This window comes from Parasteatoda tepidariorum, chromosome 11 (genome assembly GCF_982258835.1).
Source record: "Parasteatoda tepidariorum strain Cologne lab strain chromosome 11, Ptep-v5.0, whole genome shotgun sequence".
Taxonomy (NCBI): Eukaryota; Metazoa; Arthropoda; class Arachnida; order Araneae; family Theridiidae; genus Parasteatoda; species Parasteatoda tepidariorum.
In genome coordinates, this window is record NC_141765.1 from 26,681,017 (window position 1) to 26,704,113 (window position 23,097).

Sequence of the window (23,097 nt, forward strand, 5' to 3'; positions counted from 1 at the left end):
GTTGAAGTGAAAGAAAATTTACCATTTTTTCTTTTAGCTTTAGATACTTGTGCTCGTGACAATGGGGGTTGTTCTCAACGTTGCGACATGCTTGCTGGTAGAACAGTTTGCAGCTGTTTGGCTGGCTACCAATTGGCTCGAGATGGAAAATCCTGCACAGGTGATTGTTTATTCTAAAACAAGTTTTATACAAATAGGAACTAATGCATGCTTATTTAAATAAAGCAGGTTTAATTGAGTAGTAACTTATGGATTGATTACATGATATGCTTGCTCAAGTTCTTAGTAAATGGTACTAAGTGCGCAATCCTTGAAAATTCTTCGAACATTGAGCAACTTTCTGAGCATATAACGAAAAGAGTTTTGTTTTATTTATTTAAAAGACAAACGTTTCTGTAGATTGTAAGATAAGATTTTTTTTCAAGAACGACAATCTAAAAGCAATAAGTTATTTTAAAACCTGTTGCAATCATTTTTGTAATCGAAATTCTTCGTTAGTGGTTTGGGTTTCTACGTTTTCGCACTCAAAACAGAAGAAATTATGCATCCTACTTCTAGTTATCAGAAAATTGGCCCATTGTTGTAATTCTTAACATCTTTATTCAAAATTAAACAAATTATGCTTTTTTAATAATTTAGAGGTAAGTTTTTCAGAAAATTAATTTAAAGCGAACTGCACATCCCTCATGTTATTACTCGCCACCATCCGCCCAAAAAATTGGTTCAGCGCTGAACCATAGCATCGGCACCTTAAACTATATTTTGGTACAAATATGCTATATTCTAAATAAGGTGTTAAACGGAACCATATTTCCGTTCAAGTTAAATCTTATTAAAGTTACAGAAAATTTGGGCGAAACTTGTACCTGCCTCATCACGCTCCACAATTCCAAACAGGGCATTGCCTCATCACGCTCCAAAATTCCAAACAGGGCATTGCCTCATCACGCTCCAAAATTCCGAACAGGGCATTGCCTCAGCATGCTCCAAAATTCCAAACAGGGCATTGCCTCATCACGCTCCAAAATTCCGAACAGGGCATTGCCTCAGCACGCTCCACAATTCCAAACAGGGCATTGCCTCATCACGCTCCAAAATTCCAAACAGGGCATTGCCTCATCACGCTCCACAATTCCAAACAGGGCATTGCCTCAGCACGCTCCAAAATTCCAAACAGGGCATTGCCAACTTAACGGGAAACTGCAAATTTCTAATACAAATAAATTAAAAAGATGTAAATCAATATATAAGATATAAATTTATTTTAAATTAAGATAATAAAAAGATACAAGCAGCCTTTCGGTTTTTATTTAGATTAAGGTGACTTATAGGTGATTAAAATCTTCTATTTTACTGGGGTTTTTTTTTAAATTTCTTATATATTTAATTATATTACTTTTACTCGAACTACAAATAAACTGAACTTATGAAACACAACCATTTGTAGAAACATTTTTCAATCACATATCCATCATTAGTAGTCATGCATATTACAATTTTGATATTGGAAACATTGATTTTAAGTTACTAACTTTTTTTTTTTTCCGTAAATTTTGTCGTTAGGTTTTTCAGAATATAAGTCACCTATAATGCGATTAATAAAAAGATTATAACAATACACGCATAATAATAAATAAAAGAAAAAAGTAATTTCGTAATTGTCGTACAATTAAATTAAAACAGCAGCATCTTAAAATATGGAAAGTAAAAAGCAGAATTTTCAAAAAGGCATATTGACAGTACGCCAGTGCCAAAACTGATTTGAAAAATTTCGATTCCACGATTTTGATGCTGACGATGCACCACGTTCTAGAACGCCAGTTGAAGCTGATGAGAATACAATAAAGACTTTAACAGATGCAAACTGGAGAATAACAAGTGAGATTGCTGAGAGATTAATTTTTTTCCAATTCGACTGTTCACAATCATTAGAAACGCCTAAATATAATATCAAAGCTAGACACACGGGTTCATCATGTTCTGGAGGAAAGATATTTTTGCCTTCACGTTGGCGTCTGTAATTTATTATTCAAACGTCAAGAAAATTATCCACTTTTTAAGCACATCACCAGTGGGGACGAATGATTTGTCTACAAGAATGTTAAGGTCTATGCAAACTTTTTAGATGGTAAAACATTTACCTCAAATTAGGAGGTCAAAAATTATCTGGATTATTTTTTTTTCTTTTGCCAGCAAAGAAAAAGAAAGTAAGAGCGTGGAATCATTCTACTGTCAGAAAAGGTGCAATAGGTACTGAAACTGAATGGACAATATATAATTCAATAAAATATATATCCACTAAAAAAATCGTTTTTCATTTTGGTTTTAAAAAAACGAAATTACTTTCCGAACAACCCAATAGTTAAAAGACATTTATAAGTTGGATGTAATTAGAAATTAAATAGTTGTCATTCTAAATTAAATGGTTGTCATTCAAATTTTAAAGACTTATAAATAGCAAGACAAATATAATATTGTTATTTTTAGTGACTGAAAATGAGGTGTGATTTTTTAAAATTATTTATTTACATAGAAATACATTTATTTTTCATTTAATTTTACGTTTGTCTATATTTTAGTAAATAATTTTAAAAATTTACAAGAGAACTTTTTAGTTTTTTTTTTCTAAAATTTTAAAGCGTCTATATATTTCCCACTTCAAAGAGTAGATGAAACTAATTGGCCTTTTTCAGTAATTCTATAAGATGAATGAATTCCCTAATGACAGAGTGTAATAATAATAAACATAAAACGTATTTTGATTATTTTAAAAATCCTTGAAAAACCTAATATAACTGTTACAGCTAAAATTTAAGTAAGTGTGACTCTTTAGTTTTATCTAAAACTTACTCTTTTCAAAGAGCATATGCCGTTTATTGTTAAATAAACTACAAATTCGAGTGTATTGATTTTCTTTTGTTGCTATTATTCTGAGTCCAAATGAACACGAAGTTTCTACTCTAATTAATTATTATTTCAACTTCTGTACTAATTAGGATGTCTTTTATGTATCATTTTTGCTTTAATTTGAGACAGCCAACTTTGATTCATTTTTGAATTAAATGAAAAGATTTTTTGAGAACTCTTTTAATTAAATTTTATATTCAAACACAATAATAATGATGTAGCAGCAGAGTGTATATTTATTTTACTTTTCGTAATTATGTATTCGTGATTTTTTATCAACGCAAATTTAAGAAACAAAAAAATTTTCTGATATATATATAAGAATTTACATATAAAAGATTAAATAGAACGAATCAGTCTTTTAATTAATTTTAAATAATTGCTTTAAAATTTGCATTGAAATTTAGGGAAAAGTAGTTCAGTTATTAGATACATAAAAAATTTATGATTCGATTTAACTTTTTATAGTAAATAACAGTTTTAAAAAAGTTCATTAGCTTTAATATCTTCTGGACATTAACGTCACAGCTAAGAGTATCATAAAATAAAAACAGTCAAGTCGCATTAGTACAATGAAAATAGCAAATTGTTGTCAAATTATGGAAAGAAAAAAAATCGCTGAGCTGGGTAAACTGTAATATCATTTACGTGTGCAGCAAAGTCTTGCATGAAGTTGATTGCTTTAGCGTTTCCATTCAATACTAATTATCTATAAAATTGACTTCTTTTCACAAAAGTAACAAATAAAATATATGTAATTAGCAAGGGTAGATCGTCAACTTTGGGAGACAGTGCTAACATTTTTAGAGGCTCTCTCGGTACAAATCACATTAATTAATTGTCATCGAACAATTCACTCTTTATACTCTTTATAGCCTAAATTAGTTGCAAGCTAGTGCTTTCAATTAGGTAAAAATTTAACTCTCGCATAAAGATTTTTAATAGCTGTTAAAATAGATTTCTTGTAAAATCGAGAAAAATTTTATTCTAAATGTTTTTTTTTTACACTGGAAAAAATACCCGTTCTTTTTTCGGTATTTCTCCATATATTTAACGGCTAAAAGCCATTTTATTAACAAAACTGTTTTTCTCCGTTTTTCAACCTAATCACAAACGGATTAAAACCGGCAATTTAAATTCTAGTTTTTCTATGCAGTTTTGCATTCCGTAATATAACTTTACCTCTTCTTCAACCATTTTACGATTATTTCCTATACTTGCTCTCACTTTCAGGTAATTACTTCACGGTTTTGAACATCGTATAAGCAAAATTGCGATTCATATTTATTATTGTCAAATTGATTCAATATTAAGCGAAATTCTCTGTATAGCGATTTTTTCATTATAAAACTCTTGACCCGCAGCGGCTCAGGGGAAAAAGCACGTGCCGGGTCACAGTACCTTTGCAACAATTTTTTTAAATAAAGGTATAATCATTCTTTTTGTGGGTGTTTTACATGGTCATTTAACTTGCAATTAATAATTTATCTTTAAAAAATTGTTAAACTGATTAGTTTTTTTAAATTTTTTAAAAAAATTGAAAAAATTTAAAAATATTAAATTCCTAAGACTTTTTTATTTTAACATATTTTCAAAAAGAATTTTTTTCTCAGTGATTACAATATTTGTCTTAACAATTTTGTGCATTCATTTGCTGAAATAACGACTAGAATATTTTTTATAGATTATTTTGTAAAAAAGTAGCAAAAAAAGGTTAAAAATTCCTGTTAGGTATATATAACATGCTGTAAAAATTGTATTATCTCATAAAATGCTTATTCCATGCACAGTTTAATTAAGTGTATTATACTTAAGATAAAAAAGTTTTCTTCAAAACTTTATCTTAAACAGAAAAAATTCCTTAGGGATTTAAGTAAGATTAAAACACAAAATTACCATCTATGAGAAAAAACACTTTAAAGTCTGTCTGCTGAGCATGTTTCTGTATTAGGGCAATCTGAAATTATTCATAACTTTTTTCAAAAATGTAAATAGAGAGATGATTTTCTTTTCAGTGAAGCAGTTTGAAGTTTTATTGTAAGCAATAATTTTTTTCGATGTTTTGGTCATTTTTTGGGGACTGTGACCCCTTAATGAAGTGACCCAGACTCGAATCCAAGCGATGACTGGTCGATACAAATTCTACCGATATAAAATATCCACATTTGGTACGAGTACGGATGAACTTCGTAACTTTCGCAGAAAAAACTTTTTCTCATATGGTAAAAAGCCTGTTAAGACCATAAATTTATTTTTGTTGTAAAAACGTTTGTTGCGGTAAAAGCCCGGTTTGATTACGGATTTTATTCGTAATTTTTACGCAAAAAAACTTGTTTTTGTATAGTGAAAAACCATTGAGGCTGTGCATTTACTTTGCAAATTTTACGGTTCTGTTTAAGCAATCCAGCAGCCGGTTTAAGACTGTTAACTCCAAGGATTTTTTTTTTTACACTGTAATGATATATGTAACGCTTTCGTTTTTTCTTCTAAATCGGGAAACGATAAAAGTTCCGCTGTAGTGTAATATAAATCTATTAAATTTAGTTTGTTATGTTAAATTTTAGTCTTGTTTTCACCTAAAACATGAAAATTTTGACAGTCATTTTCAGGCAAAGTTAAAGCTCAACTCCAAAGTATTGGCCAAAATTTGATTCTACTACTAGCACATTATGCAAACGTTTGAGATAAATATTACTATAAAATGGAATTTCTGCTATACTACTTGAATTAAATTTCCAAAAAAAGGAGCCTAAATTATGGTAGCACATTCTGACATCCCGAGTGGTTATAATTTTTGCCATAAAATTCTTTGAAAAATGTTTCACAGTGTAACGTCGTTGAAGTCCATCGTAGAATATTCGTCGATTCCGGCTCTTGTGCAATGACACTACAAACACTATTCTATTCGCACAAATCAATTCTCATCCTGCCTAGCTGATATCCTAGCTAAAAATGATTATAATTTTTGATGTTAAGGATAACGTAATTATTATGCCACAACTTTAGTCTATTAAAACAGTGAAACTTTTCATTTTGTCTGATGCGAAAAATTTAATATCTCAATTTTGCATTATTACAAAATGTATCGGAAAAGCAGTATCGATTTTTTGTTGTTCTTGCATTTGTGTGTGTATGTTTTGCTCGTGTTTTTTTTCCTTGAAACAGATTAAACTAAAATATAACGCTTTCATAGCAGAAAAAAAATTTCATCACATTTTTGTTTCTGCAGTCATTTTTTCATCCGATAGATTAAATGCGCTTTTTTTCCAATTTCTGAAACCTCAAACACAGCCTATATGTGCGAGTTCTTGCAGTAAAAAATTAAAAAAATATTTATTACACATTTGCTTTATATGTAATCATATTTATAAGAAAAACTATCATATTTGGATTGATATCTCGTGCTGAAAAATATAATTTTGTTCAAGTATTGAGTTTAACAATTATTTTTCAGAAATTGATGCTTGTGCTCGAGAAAAAGGGGGTTGTTCACAAATTTGCCAAAGTGAGCATGGAAGAGCTATCTGCAGTTGTCATTCTGGCTATCAACTTGGAAGAGACAGAAGAACTTGCACAGGTAATTAATGTTTGCCATACTTAAGTTTACTCATCCATGAAAATAATTGTTAAAACTTTATTTTATGTCATCAAAAGAAAGATTAGAAAAATTTAAATGTTTTAGTTTAGTCACAGTAGCTCAGATGACCCAGGTTAGAATGGCAGTGGTGAGTGGTTGATACAAATTCTTCTTCCAGCTGTCATCAACCACAGCGCTGACTTAAAGTAACCACAGTGTTGACGTAAAACATAGTTTCCCAAAGTGTGGTACGCGTAACCCCAGGGGTACGGGAACAGTTTTGCATGGGTACGCGTTCTTATGCAAATATCTTACAACAAAAGAACATTTCAAAAAATTTTATTTCGAAGCAAAGCTCTCCTTAAAAATTTACAATTAAGTATTTTTCTATTGTCTATTTTTTGGTGAGTTAACAGTTAATAATTAGTATTGTCAAAAGCCAGTTGCTATTTTTAATTTTCGTGCAACTTTTTTTATAGTAAAAAATACATTAATTTTTTATTAGGGTACACAGCGTTACGAAAAATTTAGAAAGGGTACACAAAAGTCATAAGTTTGGGAAACACTGACGTAAAGTATCCTCAGTGGTAGACGGATCTAGGGTTAGAATCGCTTTGCCGAGAGAGATTTTCACCGTTTCCCTCTCAATGTAAAGCAAAGGCGGGTCAGTTTCATCAAAAAGTCCTCCATGAAGGCTAGTTTGTCCCATTGCGTGTTCCAGGAGTTCCTTTGTCTTTTGGGTTGGATTCAAAAATTACAAGGCTGCGAATTTGAAAATTGATAGTCGTAAACTCAGAATTGGGTCGGTCATAAACGAAATGAAATGCTTTAGTTGCAATTTTTGCATCAAACTTTTTTAGAGAACATTTTGGAAAAAAATGTTTCAATAAACAATTATTGCCAAATATTCTCTTTATAATCTTTTTATGAAAGCGAAAACCACAATAAAAATGGTAACGTTGCCATAAAGATAAAAAATATAACAGAAATCCATTTTTGAGCATTTATTTCTGCTTTTTTACGTTGCTTTACTATATTTGGACATCAAATTAAAAAATATCGATATAATAGCTTTTTATGGGGCTTTTTAAATAAAATTTTAGACTAATATCTTTAAACTGTTCTAAATTATCTAGACTATAAATTTTAGAATATGATCGTTTAGACAAAATAAAAGTAACGACTCAAATGCGCACTAACAGAAAGTTCATGATAAGAAATCACCCCACCAGTATAGAATGATATTTTCTGACTATGAGTAGCTATGCACTTCTAAATCCTTATTAATATCCTTTCATCCTCTTCAAGTTTGTAGTCTCTGTACTTAATCGTTCCTCCTACAAATGCAGAATTAAAAAGCAATATTAGGAAAAAAATTTTACTTTCACCTGCTTAATACATCGGCAATAAGTTATAATCCAAAATATGATTAATTAGCTTGAATTAATGTTCTTGCTTTTGCGTAGAGTTTAAAAAAAATCGAAAGTGTATTAAAGTTGTTGTGCCTGATTATAAGAGCAATAGCAATCAACTTTTCCATTTCAGCTTTAAAAAAAATTTGTTTTTTCTTTTGTGATACAAGCTTTATGATTTAATGCTTATTTTCTTACTTTATTATTCCTAATAAAATCTTTTGTTTCATCAAAAAATATAAATAATTCATTTATAAAAACCCTCTGAGATAGTGATTTTATCATGAAGTGAGAAGTAAATTTTGTATGAAATGTGTTAAATTTAGTACAACCTACTTTCATAATCGTTTCATTATTACTTTGAATACTTTGTACAAACGTTCCAGTGTACCGTAATACTATTCTTAGTTAGTATATATATTTTTTAATCCTTTTTCACGACATAAATCAAAAAAGAAAGTATATACCTTAGCGGTCACAAACTAATATTCCAGAGTAGAGGAAATGAATATTCTACCAAAATCTGTCGAATGAGGAAAGTTGGTTAAAAAACATACAAATCAGTTAGATTGTGTGATAAAATGTGATGGACCATCACATTTTATGGGATGGACTATCACATCACTGATGGTACTTCTAATAATCTCGTTTTTAGTTTTTCTCTGCGTTCTCCGGCAATCAAACAAGTTTTAATGCGAATAAAAAATATAAAAAATCTTGAACAAAGTGGCTTTGATCATTTTGTCCGTGTTTGTCTCCCCTCTTCTCAACTATCATTTGGAGTTCAGATACTGAGGAAGGTTCTTGTTTATAGATCCGAAACTATAGTATGTCCATTTCTGCTTTTTCATTTGTGCTAAAATGACGCTGTTTCTTCTATTTAACATGGTGCGTAGCGTTTTTAAAAAGTGCTTAAAGGTGCTTATTTTTGATTTTCGTTTTTTAAAAACCCTTAAGGGTGCTTTTTTCATTGGGTGTTTTTAAAAAGTGCTTAATTTTCCATTTTCGAAAATGAGATTTTTTTCTTTGCTTGATCGATTTTTGGCACGTATTATGAAAAAGCTTGCTTTTCACATTGTTCTATTCAACGTTTTCACAATATATTCAACCACAATCCATTTTGGCGTACCGTCGGTCCATAGCGTATGAGACCGCCAATTATTTCAGATGTTTGAGGAAATATTTGCGAGTCTGCATGGGCGTCTACTGACCTGGGTTCAGTGAAATTATTGCACTCTCATGTGCAACCTTGCTGCATTTTGCAAGATATTCTCAATTTCAGGCTTCATTTTCCACCCTCTGATATCGAACCAAAAAATCTTTCTATCTTTTTATAGTGGCTAATACATCAAGAAAAAAGCTCTTTATCGGAAACTAGTTACTTTATCATGATCATGTAAAGTCTTTTAAAATTTTATTTTGCATTTTGTTAATGCATATAATGCTTAGAAATATTCTTTGATTGCTTAAAAAGTACTTAAAAGGTGCTTATTTTTATTGAAAGATTTGGCTACATACCCTGTTTAATCTACATGGGAAAGAAAAAAAATCTGGTAAAATTACCATTCTGTATGATAATGACATTTCCAGTAAAACAAGCATAATTCTGATATTAAAATAAAATATACGGTATTTAAACCATTCATTTGGTAGTTTTTCCGTTCATATGGTAACTGTTTTTCGGAAAATATGTTTCACAAAATAGTTCTTATTACCATACAGTATAGTAAATAATACGAAACTGAAAAGTAAATTTAACCAAAAAAAATTGGTTTTTATGCCATGCTCCAAGGTATCGCGATAAAACTACCAAATTTATCCATATTTAACCAAATTTTATCACATATTATAAAAGCATATTTTAGTTTTAATTTAACCATGATCAATACCAATGCACTTCGGTAAAAATTACCGAGTTTTTTAGTGTTCCCATAGAGCTAGAAGCACAGTAAATTGTATCTTATTCTGGTAGTTTTGACCATACTTTTTTCTCAGTGCCACATAGCTCAAAGTATACCCTTTTTAGAAGATTTGATATTTTTATTATTTTTTTTCCAACAATGATTCATAAAATTATGATAGGGATTTTGTTTCATTCTTACTGAAATATCAATTTGTGACTACTAATGCATGAACAAGATTTTATTTTTATTTTTACAAAAATTCTAGAAATATACACTGGTTATCATAAATTAAGGAAAATTCACAAAAATCGCGATAACTCAAGAAATTACACATGGAATTTTATGAAACTTACCCACAATATACAACACATAGTAAGGTATTAAACAACATAAAAAGAAATTATCAGACATTAATAGTAGTATAGAAATTAGCACATGTATAAAATAAACAAATTGGAAGTATCGGTTTGCAATAGAAAAAGTACCTTTAATATGGAATATGATTGCCTCTAGAAGCAATACAGCACAAACAGCGATGTGTGATGCTTTCAATTATGCGGTCTATCAGTTCAATAGGAAGTGAGAGCCATTGCTCTTGTAAAGCAGTTGCAAGCGTGGCAAGGGTCTGAGGGGGCGGATTGATGGCAGATACACGCCTCCCTAGAGCATCCCAAACGTGCTCGATAGGATTCAAGTCCGGGGATCGAGCTGGCCACTCCATGCGAGTAATTGTTTCCTGTTGAAGATAATCATCAACAATGCGAGCTCTGTGTGGTCTTGCATTATCGTCCTGTAACAGGAAGCAATCACCAATTGCCCCGGCATATGGGCGCACATAAGCATCAAGGATGTTGTCTCGATAAACCTGAGCATTCACGGTTCCCCTTGGAAAGACATGGAGGTATGTGCGCCCTCCTAAGGATATGCCTCCCCAAACACAGACACTGCCTCTTCCGTATGCATCTCTTTCACGGATGTTTGATGGATGATAACGGGTCCCAGGTTCTCTCCATATCAAATAACGTCTACTGTCACTTTCTAGACTAAACCTGGACTCATCCGTAAAGAGAACAGGCCTCCATTGATCTGACGTCCAGTGGACATGTTGTCGGGCCCACTGCAAACGGTCTCTCCTATGGCGTGATGTGAGCGGCACGCAAATGGCTGGTCGTCTCGCATACAGACCACCTTCGTGGAGCCTTCTGCGCACAGTTGACGTTGACACCAACCTTCCGGTGGCTGCAGCAAGAGAGGATCTAAGATGTGTCGGAGTAGCGGTTCTATTCCTGCGTGCACTTAATGTCAAATATCGGTCATCGGCACTGGTCGTAACAGTTGGCCGTCCTTGACTGAACCTCCTAGATGCCGAATCTGTGGTTTGAAATTGCCTCCAAAGTCTATGAACCACAGATGGACTCACATTTAGCCATCTGGCCACTTCTGATTGACTCTGCCCTGCCTCTAGTCTCCCGATGGCTCTCCATCGTAGTTCTTCAGGCAAATGATGCCTAGAGGTCATTATTACGAATTGGCTATCTCAGATTTTCAATGTCGCAATCACAGTAAAATTTGTGTGCTTTCTCTCAAACTTGGACTTTTATGCTCCAGGCAGATGACGTAAGCCGAGTGCAGCGCCACTAATTTGCATATTGCAATTTTACTCAGCTACTCTTAGTGGACAACATATGCAAATTTTGCACGGTTTGGCTTACTTTTGAAAGAGTTATCGCTATTTTTGTGATTTTTCCTTAATTTATGATAACCAGTGTATATTAAGGGTGGTAATTTAGAAACACTGTGAAATATCTAATAAAATATTTTTGATTAATTACTCTTAGAAATTGATGCTTGTGCTCGAGATAAAGGAGGTTGTTCACACTTGTGCCAAAACGTTAGAGGACGCCCTGTTTGCAGTTGCCTGCCTGGTTATCAACTTGGAAGAGATACTAAAACTTGTGAAGGTACTCTTATGAACATTTTTAGATGACATATAACAAAAAATAATTCTCTCTTATTTTTTAATTAGCATGATGTTTTCAATACAAATGTTTGCTTAATACTAATGCTTGCTTCTTTTGAATTAATGAAAGCTTTTCTAAGCCTGAAATTATAGAAAACTCCAAAACTAAAAAATAGCAATGCTATTGCACGGTGTTAATTTCCAAACTACGCACATGTTCAGAGTATTTTTATTAAAATTATTCAGGGTTTTTCGATATTTTTCATTACATATTTAATATAACTTTTGGAGAATTATTTCCTGTTCACAAAACTTGCTTTTGATTCTAAGCATAAATTTTTATAGGAGTTAGTTAACAAAATTATCTTACTTCGTAGCATCCTCTGAAGTATATGCATTTCATCTTGTAAAGAATGGATAGTTTTTTAAACAGATTTGATCAAATATTAGTTCAAAATTACCAATAACAATACGTACTTCATGACTGAGAAATATTTTTTTTACATCGAACTTAAGTTTTCAAAAATTGAAGAGAAAAATTATTTAATTGAAACATTTTTCTTCAAAATCATTGCTGTGTTGACACAGTACATGGAGAAAAGAATTCAAATGAAATCACCATACTGTATCATTAAGATAATTCTGGTAAAAAAAAAGATTTTAAAAAAAACTTAATTCTGGTAATTCATTTTGGTTTTAACCATTCGTATTGTAACGGTTTCAGTTAATATGGAAGGTTGCAGTTCGTAGACCTTACCGGAAATTCTGTTTTTCAAAATTTGTTCTTATTGCGACGCGTTAAGTAAAAAATACAAAACTGAAAAATAAATTTAAACGAATAAATGGTTTTTATGTCCTATTCTAGGGTGTCATGATTAAATTTCTATATTTTTAGAGCTTGTTGTTGAACAATATTTTATTGTTAATTTTACCAAGATTATTACACAAAAGCTTCTGTAAAATTACCGGGTTTTTTTCGCTGTTTCCAAAGAGCCAGAAACGCGGCAAATTTTATCATATTCCGGTAATTTTGGGCTTATTTTCTCAGTGTACACTGAAACTTTAAGGTCAATTCCTAATAAAATAATTTTCAATATTATCTTATATTAAAATTGCTTACAAGTTACCCTTTTGTCTTCCATATTTTTTTCTTTTTTCTTTAGCTTGAGGTAGAAGGAGAGAAAAAAATTCTGTTCATCAGTTTTTTTACACGTTTTTTTTCGTTTTATAAGCAAACAACGAAATTGACAATGACTGCACGGAAATAAAAAAAAAATCCATGATCAAATAGTTAAAAAAAAATTAAAATGACAACAACATGACAAGCATGACACCATGAACAAAACAACATGTCAAAAGAACTATTAGTTTACTCCGCCCTCTGTTCCCTGCCCTTCTACCACGAAAAAATAATTAAGTTGTAATTATGTTGTTTTTATGCTGTAGACACTGCAAAAAATGATAAAATATAATCATAGAATAGAACATCAGACTTTTCTTAAATAAATAACACGCTGAATAATATTATTGCACTAATTTTTTTATATATATATAATTTCAAAATAGGTAATTCTAATTACAAAAATCAAAATATGAATGAAATTAGTAGAATTTGTAGAAGTTGTTTTTTCTCGAACAATTCTATTTATCTTAGTACAAAATTCGTTAGAATTTGTAAGTAATTTTTTACAATTTCTTAAGAAACGGAAGGTTGATGTAAAAATGTGAATGCAGAAACCGCATACTTCATTTATTTTTAAATTAATATAATCTACATTCAGAATAAACAAGCATTTTGGTAATGCATTCAAATTTCAAATTTTTTATTTGTTTCTGCAGAAGATGAGTAATTGCTTTCAGAAATGTATAATTTACTTCCTTTGAAGTTGTTTTAATAGCTAATATGTAACTCATTAATTATTCAGCGAAACAATAATTTTTTTTACCAATAAGTTACTGTATTTTTGATAAAATGTAAAATTATACTTTTATTATTTGAATTAAGGAATAAATAATAAAATTGTCTTTTCTTGAGGTAATTGCAATTTTGCAAAAAATATTCATGCAAGATATTTTAAATACTGTTTTGTTATTTTCTGTTATATTACGAAGAATACTCTTTTTTATTTTACATATAAGACAGAAAAGAAGAATTTGTGTGTGCAAAAGGCTTTGGAATTTAATTTCGAATTAATGAGCTACCTGATTCTCTCTCTAAAGAAACTATATTATATTCTTTTTGTTTTTTACGAAAAAAAACTATAATAAAAAAATTTTAATTAGAAGTAAGAATTTATGATTCCTCTACATTTGAGCTAATTTAAAAGACCTTACTGTTCAAAATATAATGACATCATTAGCAGATTTTGAAACACAAGAAGCAAAGAATAGAAAAATATATTAGACTATTAGATAAATTTAAAAATTCTTTTTCTTAACACCAGTAAAAAAGTATTAAATAATAAAATAAGACGTATTTGTAAAGAATTTCTTTATGTATTAAATTTTGCAGCATTTACATAACAGTAACTAAAATAAAAAGTATAAATTAAAATATTTAATGTTAAAGCTAAGTTAGGAATTAAAATAGTCCAATTTAGTATTGAAGCAAAGCTTTTTTTAAAAAAAATGAGTTTATTTTATTTTTTTTCAAAACATATTTTAAGTATCATGAAATCCACATTTGCTATACATTCTTAAGAATAATCTTCAAATATTTCAGACGAATTACTAACCATTGATCTTGATTTTCACTGCTAATTCTAATTTGATAGGGAAAATGCGATGAGCTGGTTTAAATATCTTTTCATTTTGTGTGCAGTTTGATATTATATTTGTTTTGTATAAGCTATAAAAAAACATAATTTTGTATTAATTGTGTTTCATAAGGACCGCTAATGTATATTTTTAATTCCTTGTCAAAAAAAAGTAAAAAAGTATATGGGGCACAAATTAATATTTATCAAGGGAAAAAATACCTCGAAATCTAATAAATCACTCCTGGGAAAAGCAGATATGAAAACAATACTACCTATTGATTTGCAGAGAAATACAGCATGAGTTAATGAGCGAAATTAAATATTTCTGAATTCAATCATGCAATCTAACTGGTTTTGTTGTTTTTCGTGCATATTTTTAACTATAGCTTAAACGAGAATGCAAAAGATATGTATATATTAAGGTCAGCCTTTATGAAACACGCAGTATACTTAATTAAAATTCTGAACTCTCTAGTTTCAGTTTTAATATTTTTCATTATACATTAAAAATTTTAAAGATATTAAAAATAAAGTTAAAATTTTACTATCAAAATAATTAAACCACTTGTTAGAACAGTTTAATCGGTTAAGTCTAGAAATCTTACTAGAATCGGTTCCCAGTGTGTTATAACTACAAATGTTATTAAAATTTGTTCTCAGCGTGCTATATCTATAAATCTTACTGAAATCTATTTTCAGCTTGCTAATCATTAAATGTTACTAAAAATCGGTTTCCAGAGTGTTATATCAATGAATCTTACATCATGCTGTTCCCAGCTTGTTCTATCTAATAATCTTACAACATTCTGTTCCCAACTTGTTGTATCGAAAAATCTTACTAAAATCAGTTCCCAGTGTATTTGTGACAGAAATTTTCTTCTCTAGAGAGTTATACTTAGCGTAGAAAAGACGGTCACAAAACATGAGTTTCTGTTAAATAACGATTGTTGAATATTAAATTAGCACAATCGGAAAAAAAGACATGTTTAAAAATCGATTTCTCAGGAACTATTTAACCGATTTCGCTCAAATTTTGTATTTTACCATATAAAATTAAATACTTTAAAATGAGGCAAAAAACTGTATACCTTACAATTCAAAATTTTTTCAACTATTATTAAATAAAATGATAAATATTAATAAATATTTACTAAAATTTATTTTTTGCATTTAATAATCTTTGGATGAATGAATTTTATAATTGTAAGCAAAAATTTTCAGTTTACTTAAAAAGTTCTCGATATATGGCAAAATACACGAAAAATAAAATTAACATTTAGGGGTGCAAAATTCGTATCGCTCTCTTAACCAAACTATGGGGACCATATTTCCTGGATTGCGGCTAACCCCTATAAAACATATGTTTATTCAGAGAAAATACATTTTTGTGTCTGATTTCGTAACTTAAAATATCGTCTGCACTAATTAGCGTGTTTGAAGTTACCTCCTCAAACTATTACGATGGAGTCCTAGAACATGAAGATCCAATCATTTGATCAAAAGTTATTCTGGGTAGTCCTGTTTTCTTTTTCTTTTCCTATTTTTTGGCGGGCTGTACATTTATTTAATTCTTATCATTCCTTATTTTATTCTTGAACAATTATTTTTCAAAACTTTTCACATTTTTCTCAGAATGCAATTTATAAGTGTAATTCCCGTGAAAGTTAATAAAAGAAAATATAATTCGATATATTACTTTGAGAAACATTTTATGTGTATCAATGTATCAAATCTGAAGTACCTATTAAATTTATTAAAAAATATGTAAGCACTGGCATTTTTAACCTCCGCCATTTGATACCTTACTTTACTAATTTTTTTCAAAGGGGCGACAGTATAAGTCATTTTTTTTTAAGTTTCACATACATTTGTAAAAAATCTGACAAAAATACAAATAATGTACAGTCTTTATTTTTTTTTTTTGCTAGTTTAAGTTATTGTATGAAAACTCATTTCGATTTCCATTTATTTCCAATTCGAAACTCATTTAGCTGGATTCATGCACAATTAAATATTAAAAAAATAAAATTTTGTTAAAATAAAAATGTATTTTTATAAGTTTACCCAACATAACATCTAGAAAATAAATATTTTTCGATTCAGTTCAAGAAATGTAAACTCCTTAAAAAACCTATTTCTATTTGTTTACATTCTCAGTGCCATTTAAATAAATTGTGAAATAATATCCGATCGGACAATTTTAAAGGTCAAAACTAATGAACATTTTTTTATGAAATATGTTGCTCGCAAAGTTAAACAAAGCGATATTTTTAAATACTGAAACATTCTTTATAATTAAATTAACCATTACCTTAAATAATTTATTTTGAGAGAGAAACTAAACTAAAAGTTTACGGAGAAAAATTATTATTTTCGTTGGAAGAAAGACTTACACACACGTTTCAATTTTTTTTTTTCATTTTCTTAAAAACTTTTTGGGTAATGCTTACAACGCAATTTATCAAGTACTTCTAGCTCGGTACGCTAATGGCTCTGGGATAGTTACAATCAATAACATACATAAAGATATAAGAGGAAAAAAAATGGAAATTAACTAGTTAGTTCGCGAACTATGAAAATTAATGGAGGCCTTAATGAGGCCGGAAACAATACTTGAACATTATGGGGATGGTTTTCACTGAAAATTTTCTTCCAGTGGAAAGAGTTTAATAGCAAGATTTTTTTCATAAGTGTTGCTATTTTTATCACTGATGTTATGAATGTGTAATAAACTGACAAAAACAAGAGATTCATTCATTAGAAACTTCATCTTGGGACGGGTAAAAAACTAAAATGATAACAAATCGTGTTTTTCTAATGAAATTTTATATCATGGATATTATGCTGTAAAAGTTATAAATATTGATTTCTATATTTGGCCATGATGAAGGAAAGATTTCGATTAATCGAAATGATTTTAACTGAAATATTTTATTTTAGGTTTTTACTGCAAAAAAATTATGTAACTATGCAGATAGAAAGGTTATTTTCTAAACATATGTAAAACAGTGGTTTTATAAAACGATACGGTTCGAAAATTTGTTTTTCTATTCCAACTTTGAATCTATACATTTCATTAGAAGGGGGGAAAATATTGTGTCTAATTAAATTGAGGTTAGTTTATTGTCTCGAATCTATACTACGCCAAACACTTGAGAAATTTGAAACAGTACGTGCTCAAAGTTTTAATAAAACAGTGCTGATAACTATGTGTACTATGAAAGTAAAATTTAGAAAAAGTATAAGGAAACAAATAAAGATACTTGAGCATCTTAGTGTCGCAGATCCTGTATTTATCAGAAGAAAAGAAATCGTTACCGGGGGGACGAATATACAAAAAAGTAGGAATACAGGAGATGGTATTTTGAAAGTAAGATAACTTAGATATTATTTAGGACATATGATGAATTAGAGAGTTTTTCAGATTCAGGATATAACAGATAGTATTTCAGTAATATGATATATACATTAGTTAGTATGTTTGTTAAAGGATACATTAGGTACTATTTTGGATAAGATATAATTTTATAATGATTTTTTTCACAAAATTTATTACCAGTTATGATGGCTACTTGTTTATATTATCTCAACCAATGAAAGAAATTTATTTTTATGTAAGCTAATGTTTTTTTCAACTGTTTTAATAAAAATTAGTAGGTACTTAAAAAGCATTTTCGTTTAATGACAATTCTTTTGCTTGAAATTGTTGTATGTATTTAAAAAATAATAAAGTTATTAATTTTTTTAAGAAACATTCGCCTTATAGGCTTTAAGGAATAGATTTAGATTTCAAGATATCAATGAAGCAAGAACGTATAAAAATATAAATTGAAGAGTTCATTGCATGACTCCTTATATATTGGTCCATAGGTTATTTCTACAGCAGTTATTATGGAAAAAAAAGATGTTTCCTTGAAACTGTTAATAAACAAGATATTTTCACATAAAAATTTGTTATGTCATTATAAACAATAGTTGAAAACTTCTCTACTTTCCCCCGTGCGCTTCACCAATTTTAGAGGGAAAAGAGGGGTTATTTGTAGGTGTATTTTTTACGCTTAATTGAATGAACTAATCACGAGACGATCGGACCAGTAGTTTAGAAGTTATGAGGGTTTCTGGTGCAAGTTGTACCTGCACCAATTTATGCATTTGACATTGTTATCTAAACAAGTGAGGTTTCCTATGTATTTTTTACGCGTAACCGAGTAAGACTACGCGCGAGTCAATAGAATGAATAGTTCAGAAGTTGCAGGAGTTTTTATGTATAAAAATTACATCTTATAACATCTACACACTTTACATTATGAACTAGGCATTATTTGAGTATTTAAAGCATTGTTCCTGGTGTAATTTTTCATGTTTTTTTTTCAATGCGTTTTTTCTTGTTTAACTGGATAAGATCATACACGAATCAAAAGGGCTCATATATTTCAAAAAGTGTAATGATTTTGTTTAGATGAATTACACTTATTATGAACAAAACTCTTATAACTTCAAAATTATTCATCCTATCAACACGAATTTCATTACATTCAATTCAGCATAAGAAAATCATTAGAAAATGCACCTCACATTTTCAGAAAACAAAGTAAAAAGTTTACAAAAGTCATGTTTTTTACAGCTCTTTTTTAGGCAACAAAACGCTCGCAACTTGAGAATTATTCACTCTATTTCGTGTAGAGTTTTATTTGGTTGTAGTGTAAAAAATGATAGTAAACCATGCCTCACTTGTTTAGATAGATATATTAGATGAGTAAATAGATAAAAATACAAATTTGTAAATATTGTACATAAAGCCCTTATAACTTCAAATTCTATTTGCCCGATCGTCTTGTAATTAGTCTCATTCAAATTAGCGGCAAAATTCGTCAAAAAATAATGCCACATTTGCCTGTCGAGACGAATTATTCCTCAAATCACCCCCATTTCTCTCAGAAAAGTGGGAATCATACAGAAGAGAGATGAGAAGTTTTCAGGTGTCATTTTATGAAGACATAATAAAGTTTTCTATGAAAAAATATCTTTGGTATTAATTTTTCCGAAAAAAATCTAATTTTATTAAACTATACAAAAAATATGAAAGGAAAAATTTAAGTAAATTAGACCTTTAGTGTTTCAGTTATTTTTTATTTTTCATGTTTTCTGTATTTAGTGAAAGTTTTAAGAAAGTAACGCAAATAAAGTACTACTACTAAACATTTAAGTCGGTAAATTATATAAGTATATTTATTTACTTTTATACTACCTTAACAGCCCTGGCCAAATGACCGTATCGAAGTACTTACTAAATAAAAACAGTTCATTTATCGTCTTGTAAAAGCTCAAATCGACTACACGGCGAATAGTTCCATTAATAATTTCAAAAGCAATTTCAAAGCATTGTTACGTTTTGAGAAACTTCAGAAAGTAATCAGGATAAAATAGTAAATAAATAAGAACCTCTATAATACGACATTCCAAATATTAGACTCTTTCTACGGTTTACATCAGGCTCCTAATCTTCTGAAATAGTTTGTATTATGTATCAAATCTTTTTCACAAATATCACGCTATTTTAGAGTATCTTGAGAAACCTATTTTTAATCTTTTTCCAGTACTATTTTTTTCTCAATTTACTAAAAATAATCTACACTCAAACTATAATTAGAAAATCCTGAATATGAATTTTAATTTTTATATTAATAAAGCATATTCTTGCCGGATACGTTTTTAAAGTCGGACAAAATTCTGAGAGTTTTTCCCGGCTGCTCCCTCATGATGGTATTTAAAAAAATTATTTATTAACTTTTACATTGCTGGACAGTTTCTAAGGTTAGATAATGGCAATGATAGCAACCACAAAACTAAAAGTAGGAAAATGTTAAAAATAGCATAAGTACGAGATACGGTAAAACGTGTTTTGCGTATTCGAATTTTGGGTTTTCGAACTGGTTTGTCATATGACATCGCTGCTAATCGATACAAAGGATTTGATGTGTATTGAACGTTGTTGATTGAAATGAAAGCTTTAACGGAAAACAATCAATTGACAGTCTTGCAATTTTCGATTTGTCTTTCCGGCGTCATTCAGATAATTTTACTCCCTGACGTATAATCGACAAGATTGAGAGAGATCCATAAATAACAGATTTTGCCAAAGAGTTCAACGTTAACCACGGTGATGTTTCAAGGCTTTGGAAATCATTTCAAACAATCTGGAATGTGTAGCAGACATCATGGGAAGGTCTTGTTTCATGTTCGAAGCCTGAAGAAGACAAGTACATAGTGCTAAGGGCAAAAAGGCTCCTGCGCAGAACAGTCAGTCAGGTAGCAAATTAGAGTCATGCTGCTACTGCCAAGCGACTCTTTCGAAAAAATGCAGCCAAACGCTTGCAAGCTGGAGGACTATACTCCCGCCGATCTGCTGTGTCAATACCATTGTCCAAACGTCACTGTATTGCCCATTTGCAATGGCTTCTGCAGCATCGCAGATGGACTGAAGAGCTTGCGTGCTATTCTCAGATGAGGACTGATTCAATCTTTCGTCTGATTGTCGACTCCAAATGATCTAGCGTGAGATTGGTGCTGAGTTCAGTTGAGCAAACATGCAGAAAAAGGACCGATATCCTTCGTACATCTCTAGGATATCTTCGTAGTGTCATGGTAAGGGCTGGCATTATGATTAATGGTCCTACGTCTCTCCACATGCTTCCATCTGGGACTATGACTGACCAATGATACATTAATGTTATTCTGCTGCCTCATGTTCGTGTATTCCATGGTGTTGTCGGGGATAAACTTGTTTTTATGGACAACAAATGTCTTCGAACAGTCTATGTCGAGGAGTGTGTACAAAGCGAGGATATTCAACGCCTCGTATGGTCAGCACGTTCTCCAGATATAAATCACAGTGAAAATGTGTGGAATGCTTTGGGAAGGGGTGTTGCTGGTCGAGAATGTCTTACAATAAATAAGGACACCCTCATCCTTGCATTGACTGAGAAATTGGACAAATTGCTCTAACATTTACTTAATACTGTTATACAAAGCATGCCCCGATGTTTGGAAATTTGGATCACACATTTACATCTTACTCCAGGTTACCTACAAATGGTATTCACATTTTTTTTCATTTTCACGTTTTCAGTACAAAACGGCTACTTTGTTCCTTGAACACATTTTAAACCATCTGGGTCTCAGAGCACAGTAAATTATCTTTCATTAATGTCCTAACATTTTGGTTTTCTTTCATTTAACTTGGTAGTTAGTTACGCTTAATTTTTATGTGCTATTAAGCCATTTGTGGTCAGTACTTATTAAATATCCAACGGTGTGCAATATATATATATATATATATTGAATATTTAAAAAAAAGGCAGATAGTTTCTCAAAGTTCAAAACATATCATAAATACCTTAGAAATTATAAAAAATGCTTTTATATCATAATAAATATCGAAAATAAAGTAAAAGGGTAGATAAAAAAAATTTTTAATGTGGATACAGATTGTGACAACCGGAAAGAATAATTGTGGTTTCCACCTTCACGTAAAGCTTCTCTCAACAAAATTAGAGGACAAAATTGAAAAGTATTATCGGTATTATGTATAATCTGAAGATTAAAAAGCAGTTATTAAGTATGCAGTTTTGGGAAAGTTAAGTTTCTTTCATTTTCACAATTTTTACTGTACTATTTTTATTCTTCCATATCATGTATTATCTCTCTGACTCGATGTTCAATGCGCAAAACATTGCTCGCAAAGCAATGGTAATTTAAAATTCAACTCCCAGTGAATTAAGGCATTCAAATACTGGGACTCTTTGCCAACGCCAAAGGCTTAACTATTAATAATTTCAAACGAGTACAGCCAAATATTTAAAGCAATTTTCAAAAATCTATTATAGATTTTAGAACTTTCATTAAAATTCAATATCTTAATTTTTCATAGTTTTCATTCGTAAGGATTGTTTCAGCACTTATATTGATACATTTTAAATGCCCATTTTCTTTATCAGTTTTCGATATTAAAACAGCAATAAATTATCAAAAATGTTTATAATTGAAAAATATCTCTCTTTTAATTCAATTTTAATAGAATAACTTTTTAATTTGATGAAATATCGCTAAATTGCATTTCAAGAGTAAAGCAGTTGGAAAAAAATCGATTTTGCTTAAAACTCCATCATATATTTTAAAAGCATTTCAATAAATGTTTGCATTCATTCATTTTGTGAATTTCTTCATTCGATACTAACATTTTAACATGAAAGTAATGATTTATGTATGGGGATTTGATGATATTTCGCTTGACTGAGTTGTTGTAAGTGCATCTTAGCTGTCAGCAAGAAATGCATTGCTGAATGCGTTGTCGACGCAACAAGACATGGGATGAAATAATTTACCGTGTTTTTGGGATCGTTCCAAAAATGTTAGCAGACTTGGAGTGCTTTTACTTCCTAAACTCTTTTATTTTTTTTGGTCTGATCGTGGTACAGTTCAAATCTGTTGGGCTCTTGATGGACATTAAAGTATACCATTTGAAAGTTTCTTCTTTTAACACCAAGATCTAACTAACGACTAAGATTTATTTTAGTTA

General features: G+C 30.2%; 1 protein-coding gene across 2 annotated transcripts in view; it reads left to right on the forward strand.

The window, feature by feature from the left end:
* Positions 1-23,097, forward strand: part of LOC107439276 (uncharacterized) — a 288,195-nt gene that overhangs the window by 153,418 nt on the left and 111,680 nt on the right. For both annotated transcript variants that reach the window (XM_087154669.1, XM_087154670.1), the window contains exons 8-10: positions 38-160; positions 6,362-6,484; positions 11,639-11,761. In XM_087154669.1, coding sequence (XP_087010795.1) covers positions 38-160; positions 6,362-6,484; positions 11,639-11,761 — 369 coding nt within the window. The remainder of the gene's footprint in view (positions 1-37; positions 161-6,361; positions 6,485-11,638; positions 11,762-23,097) is intronic.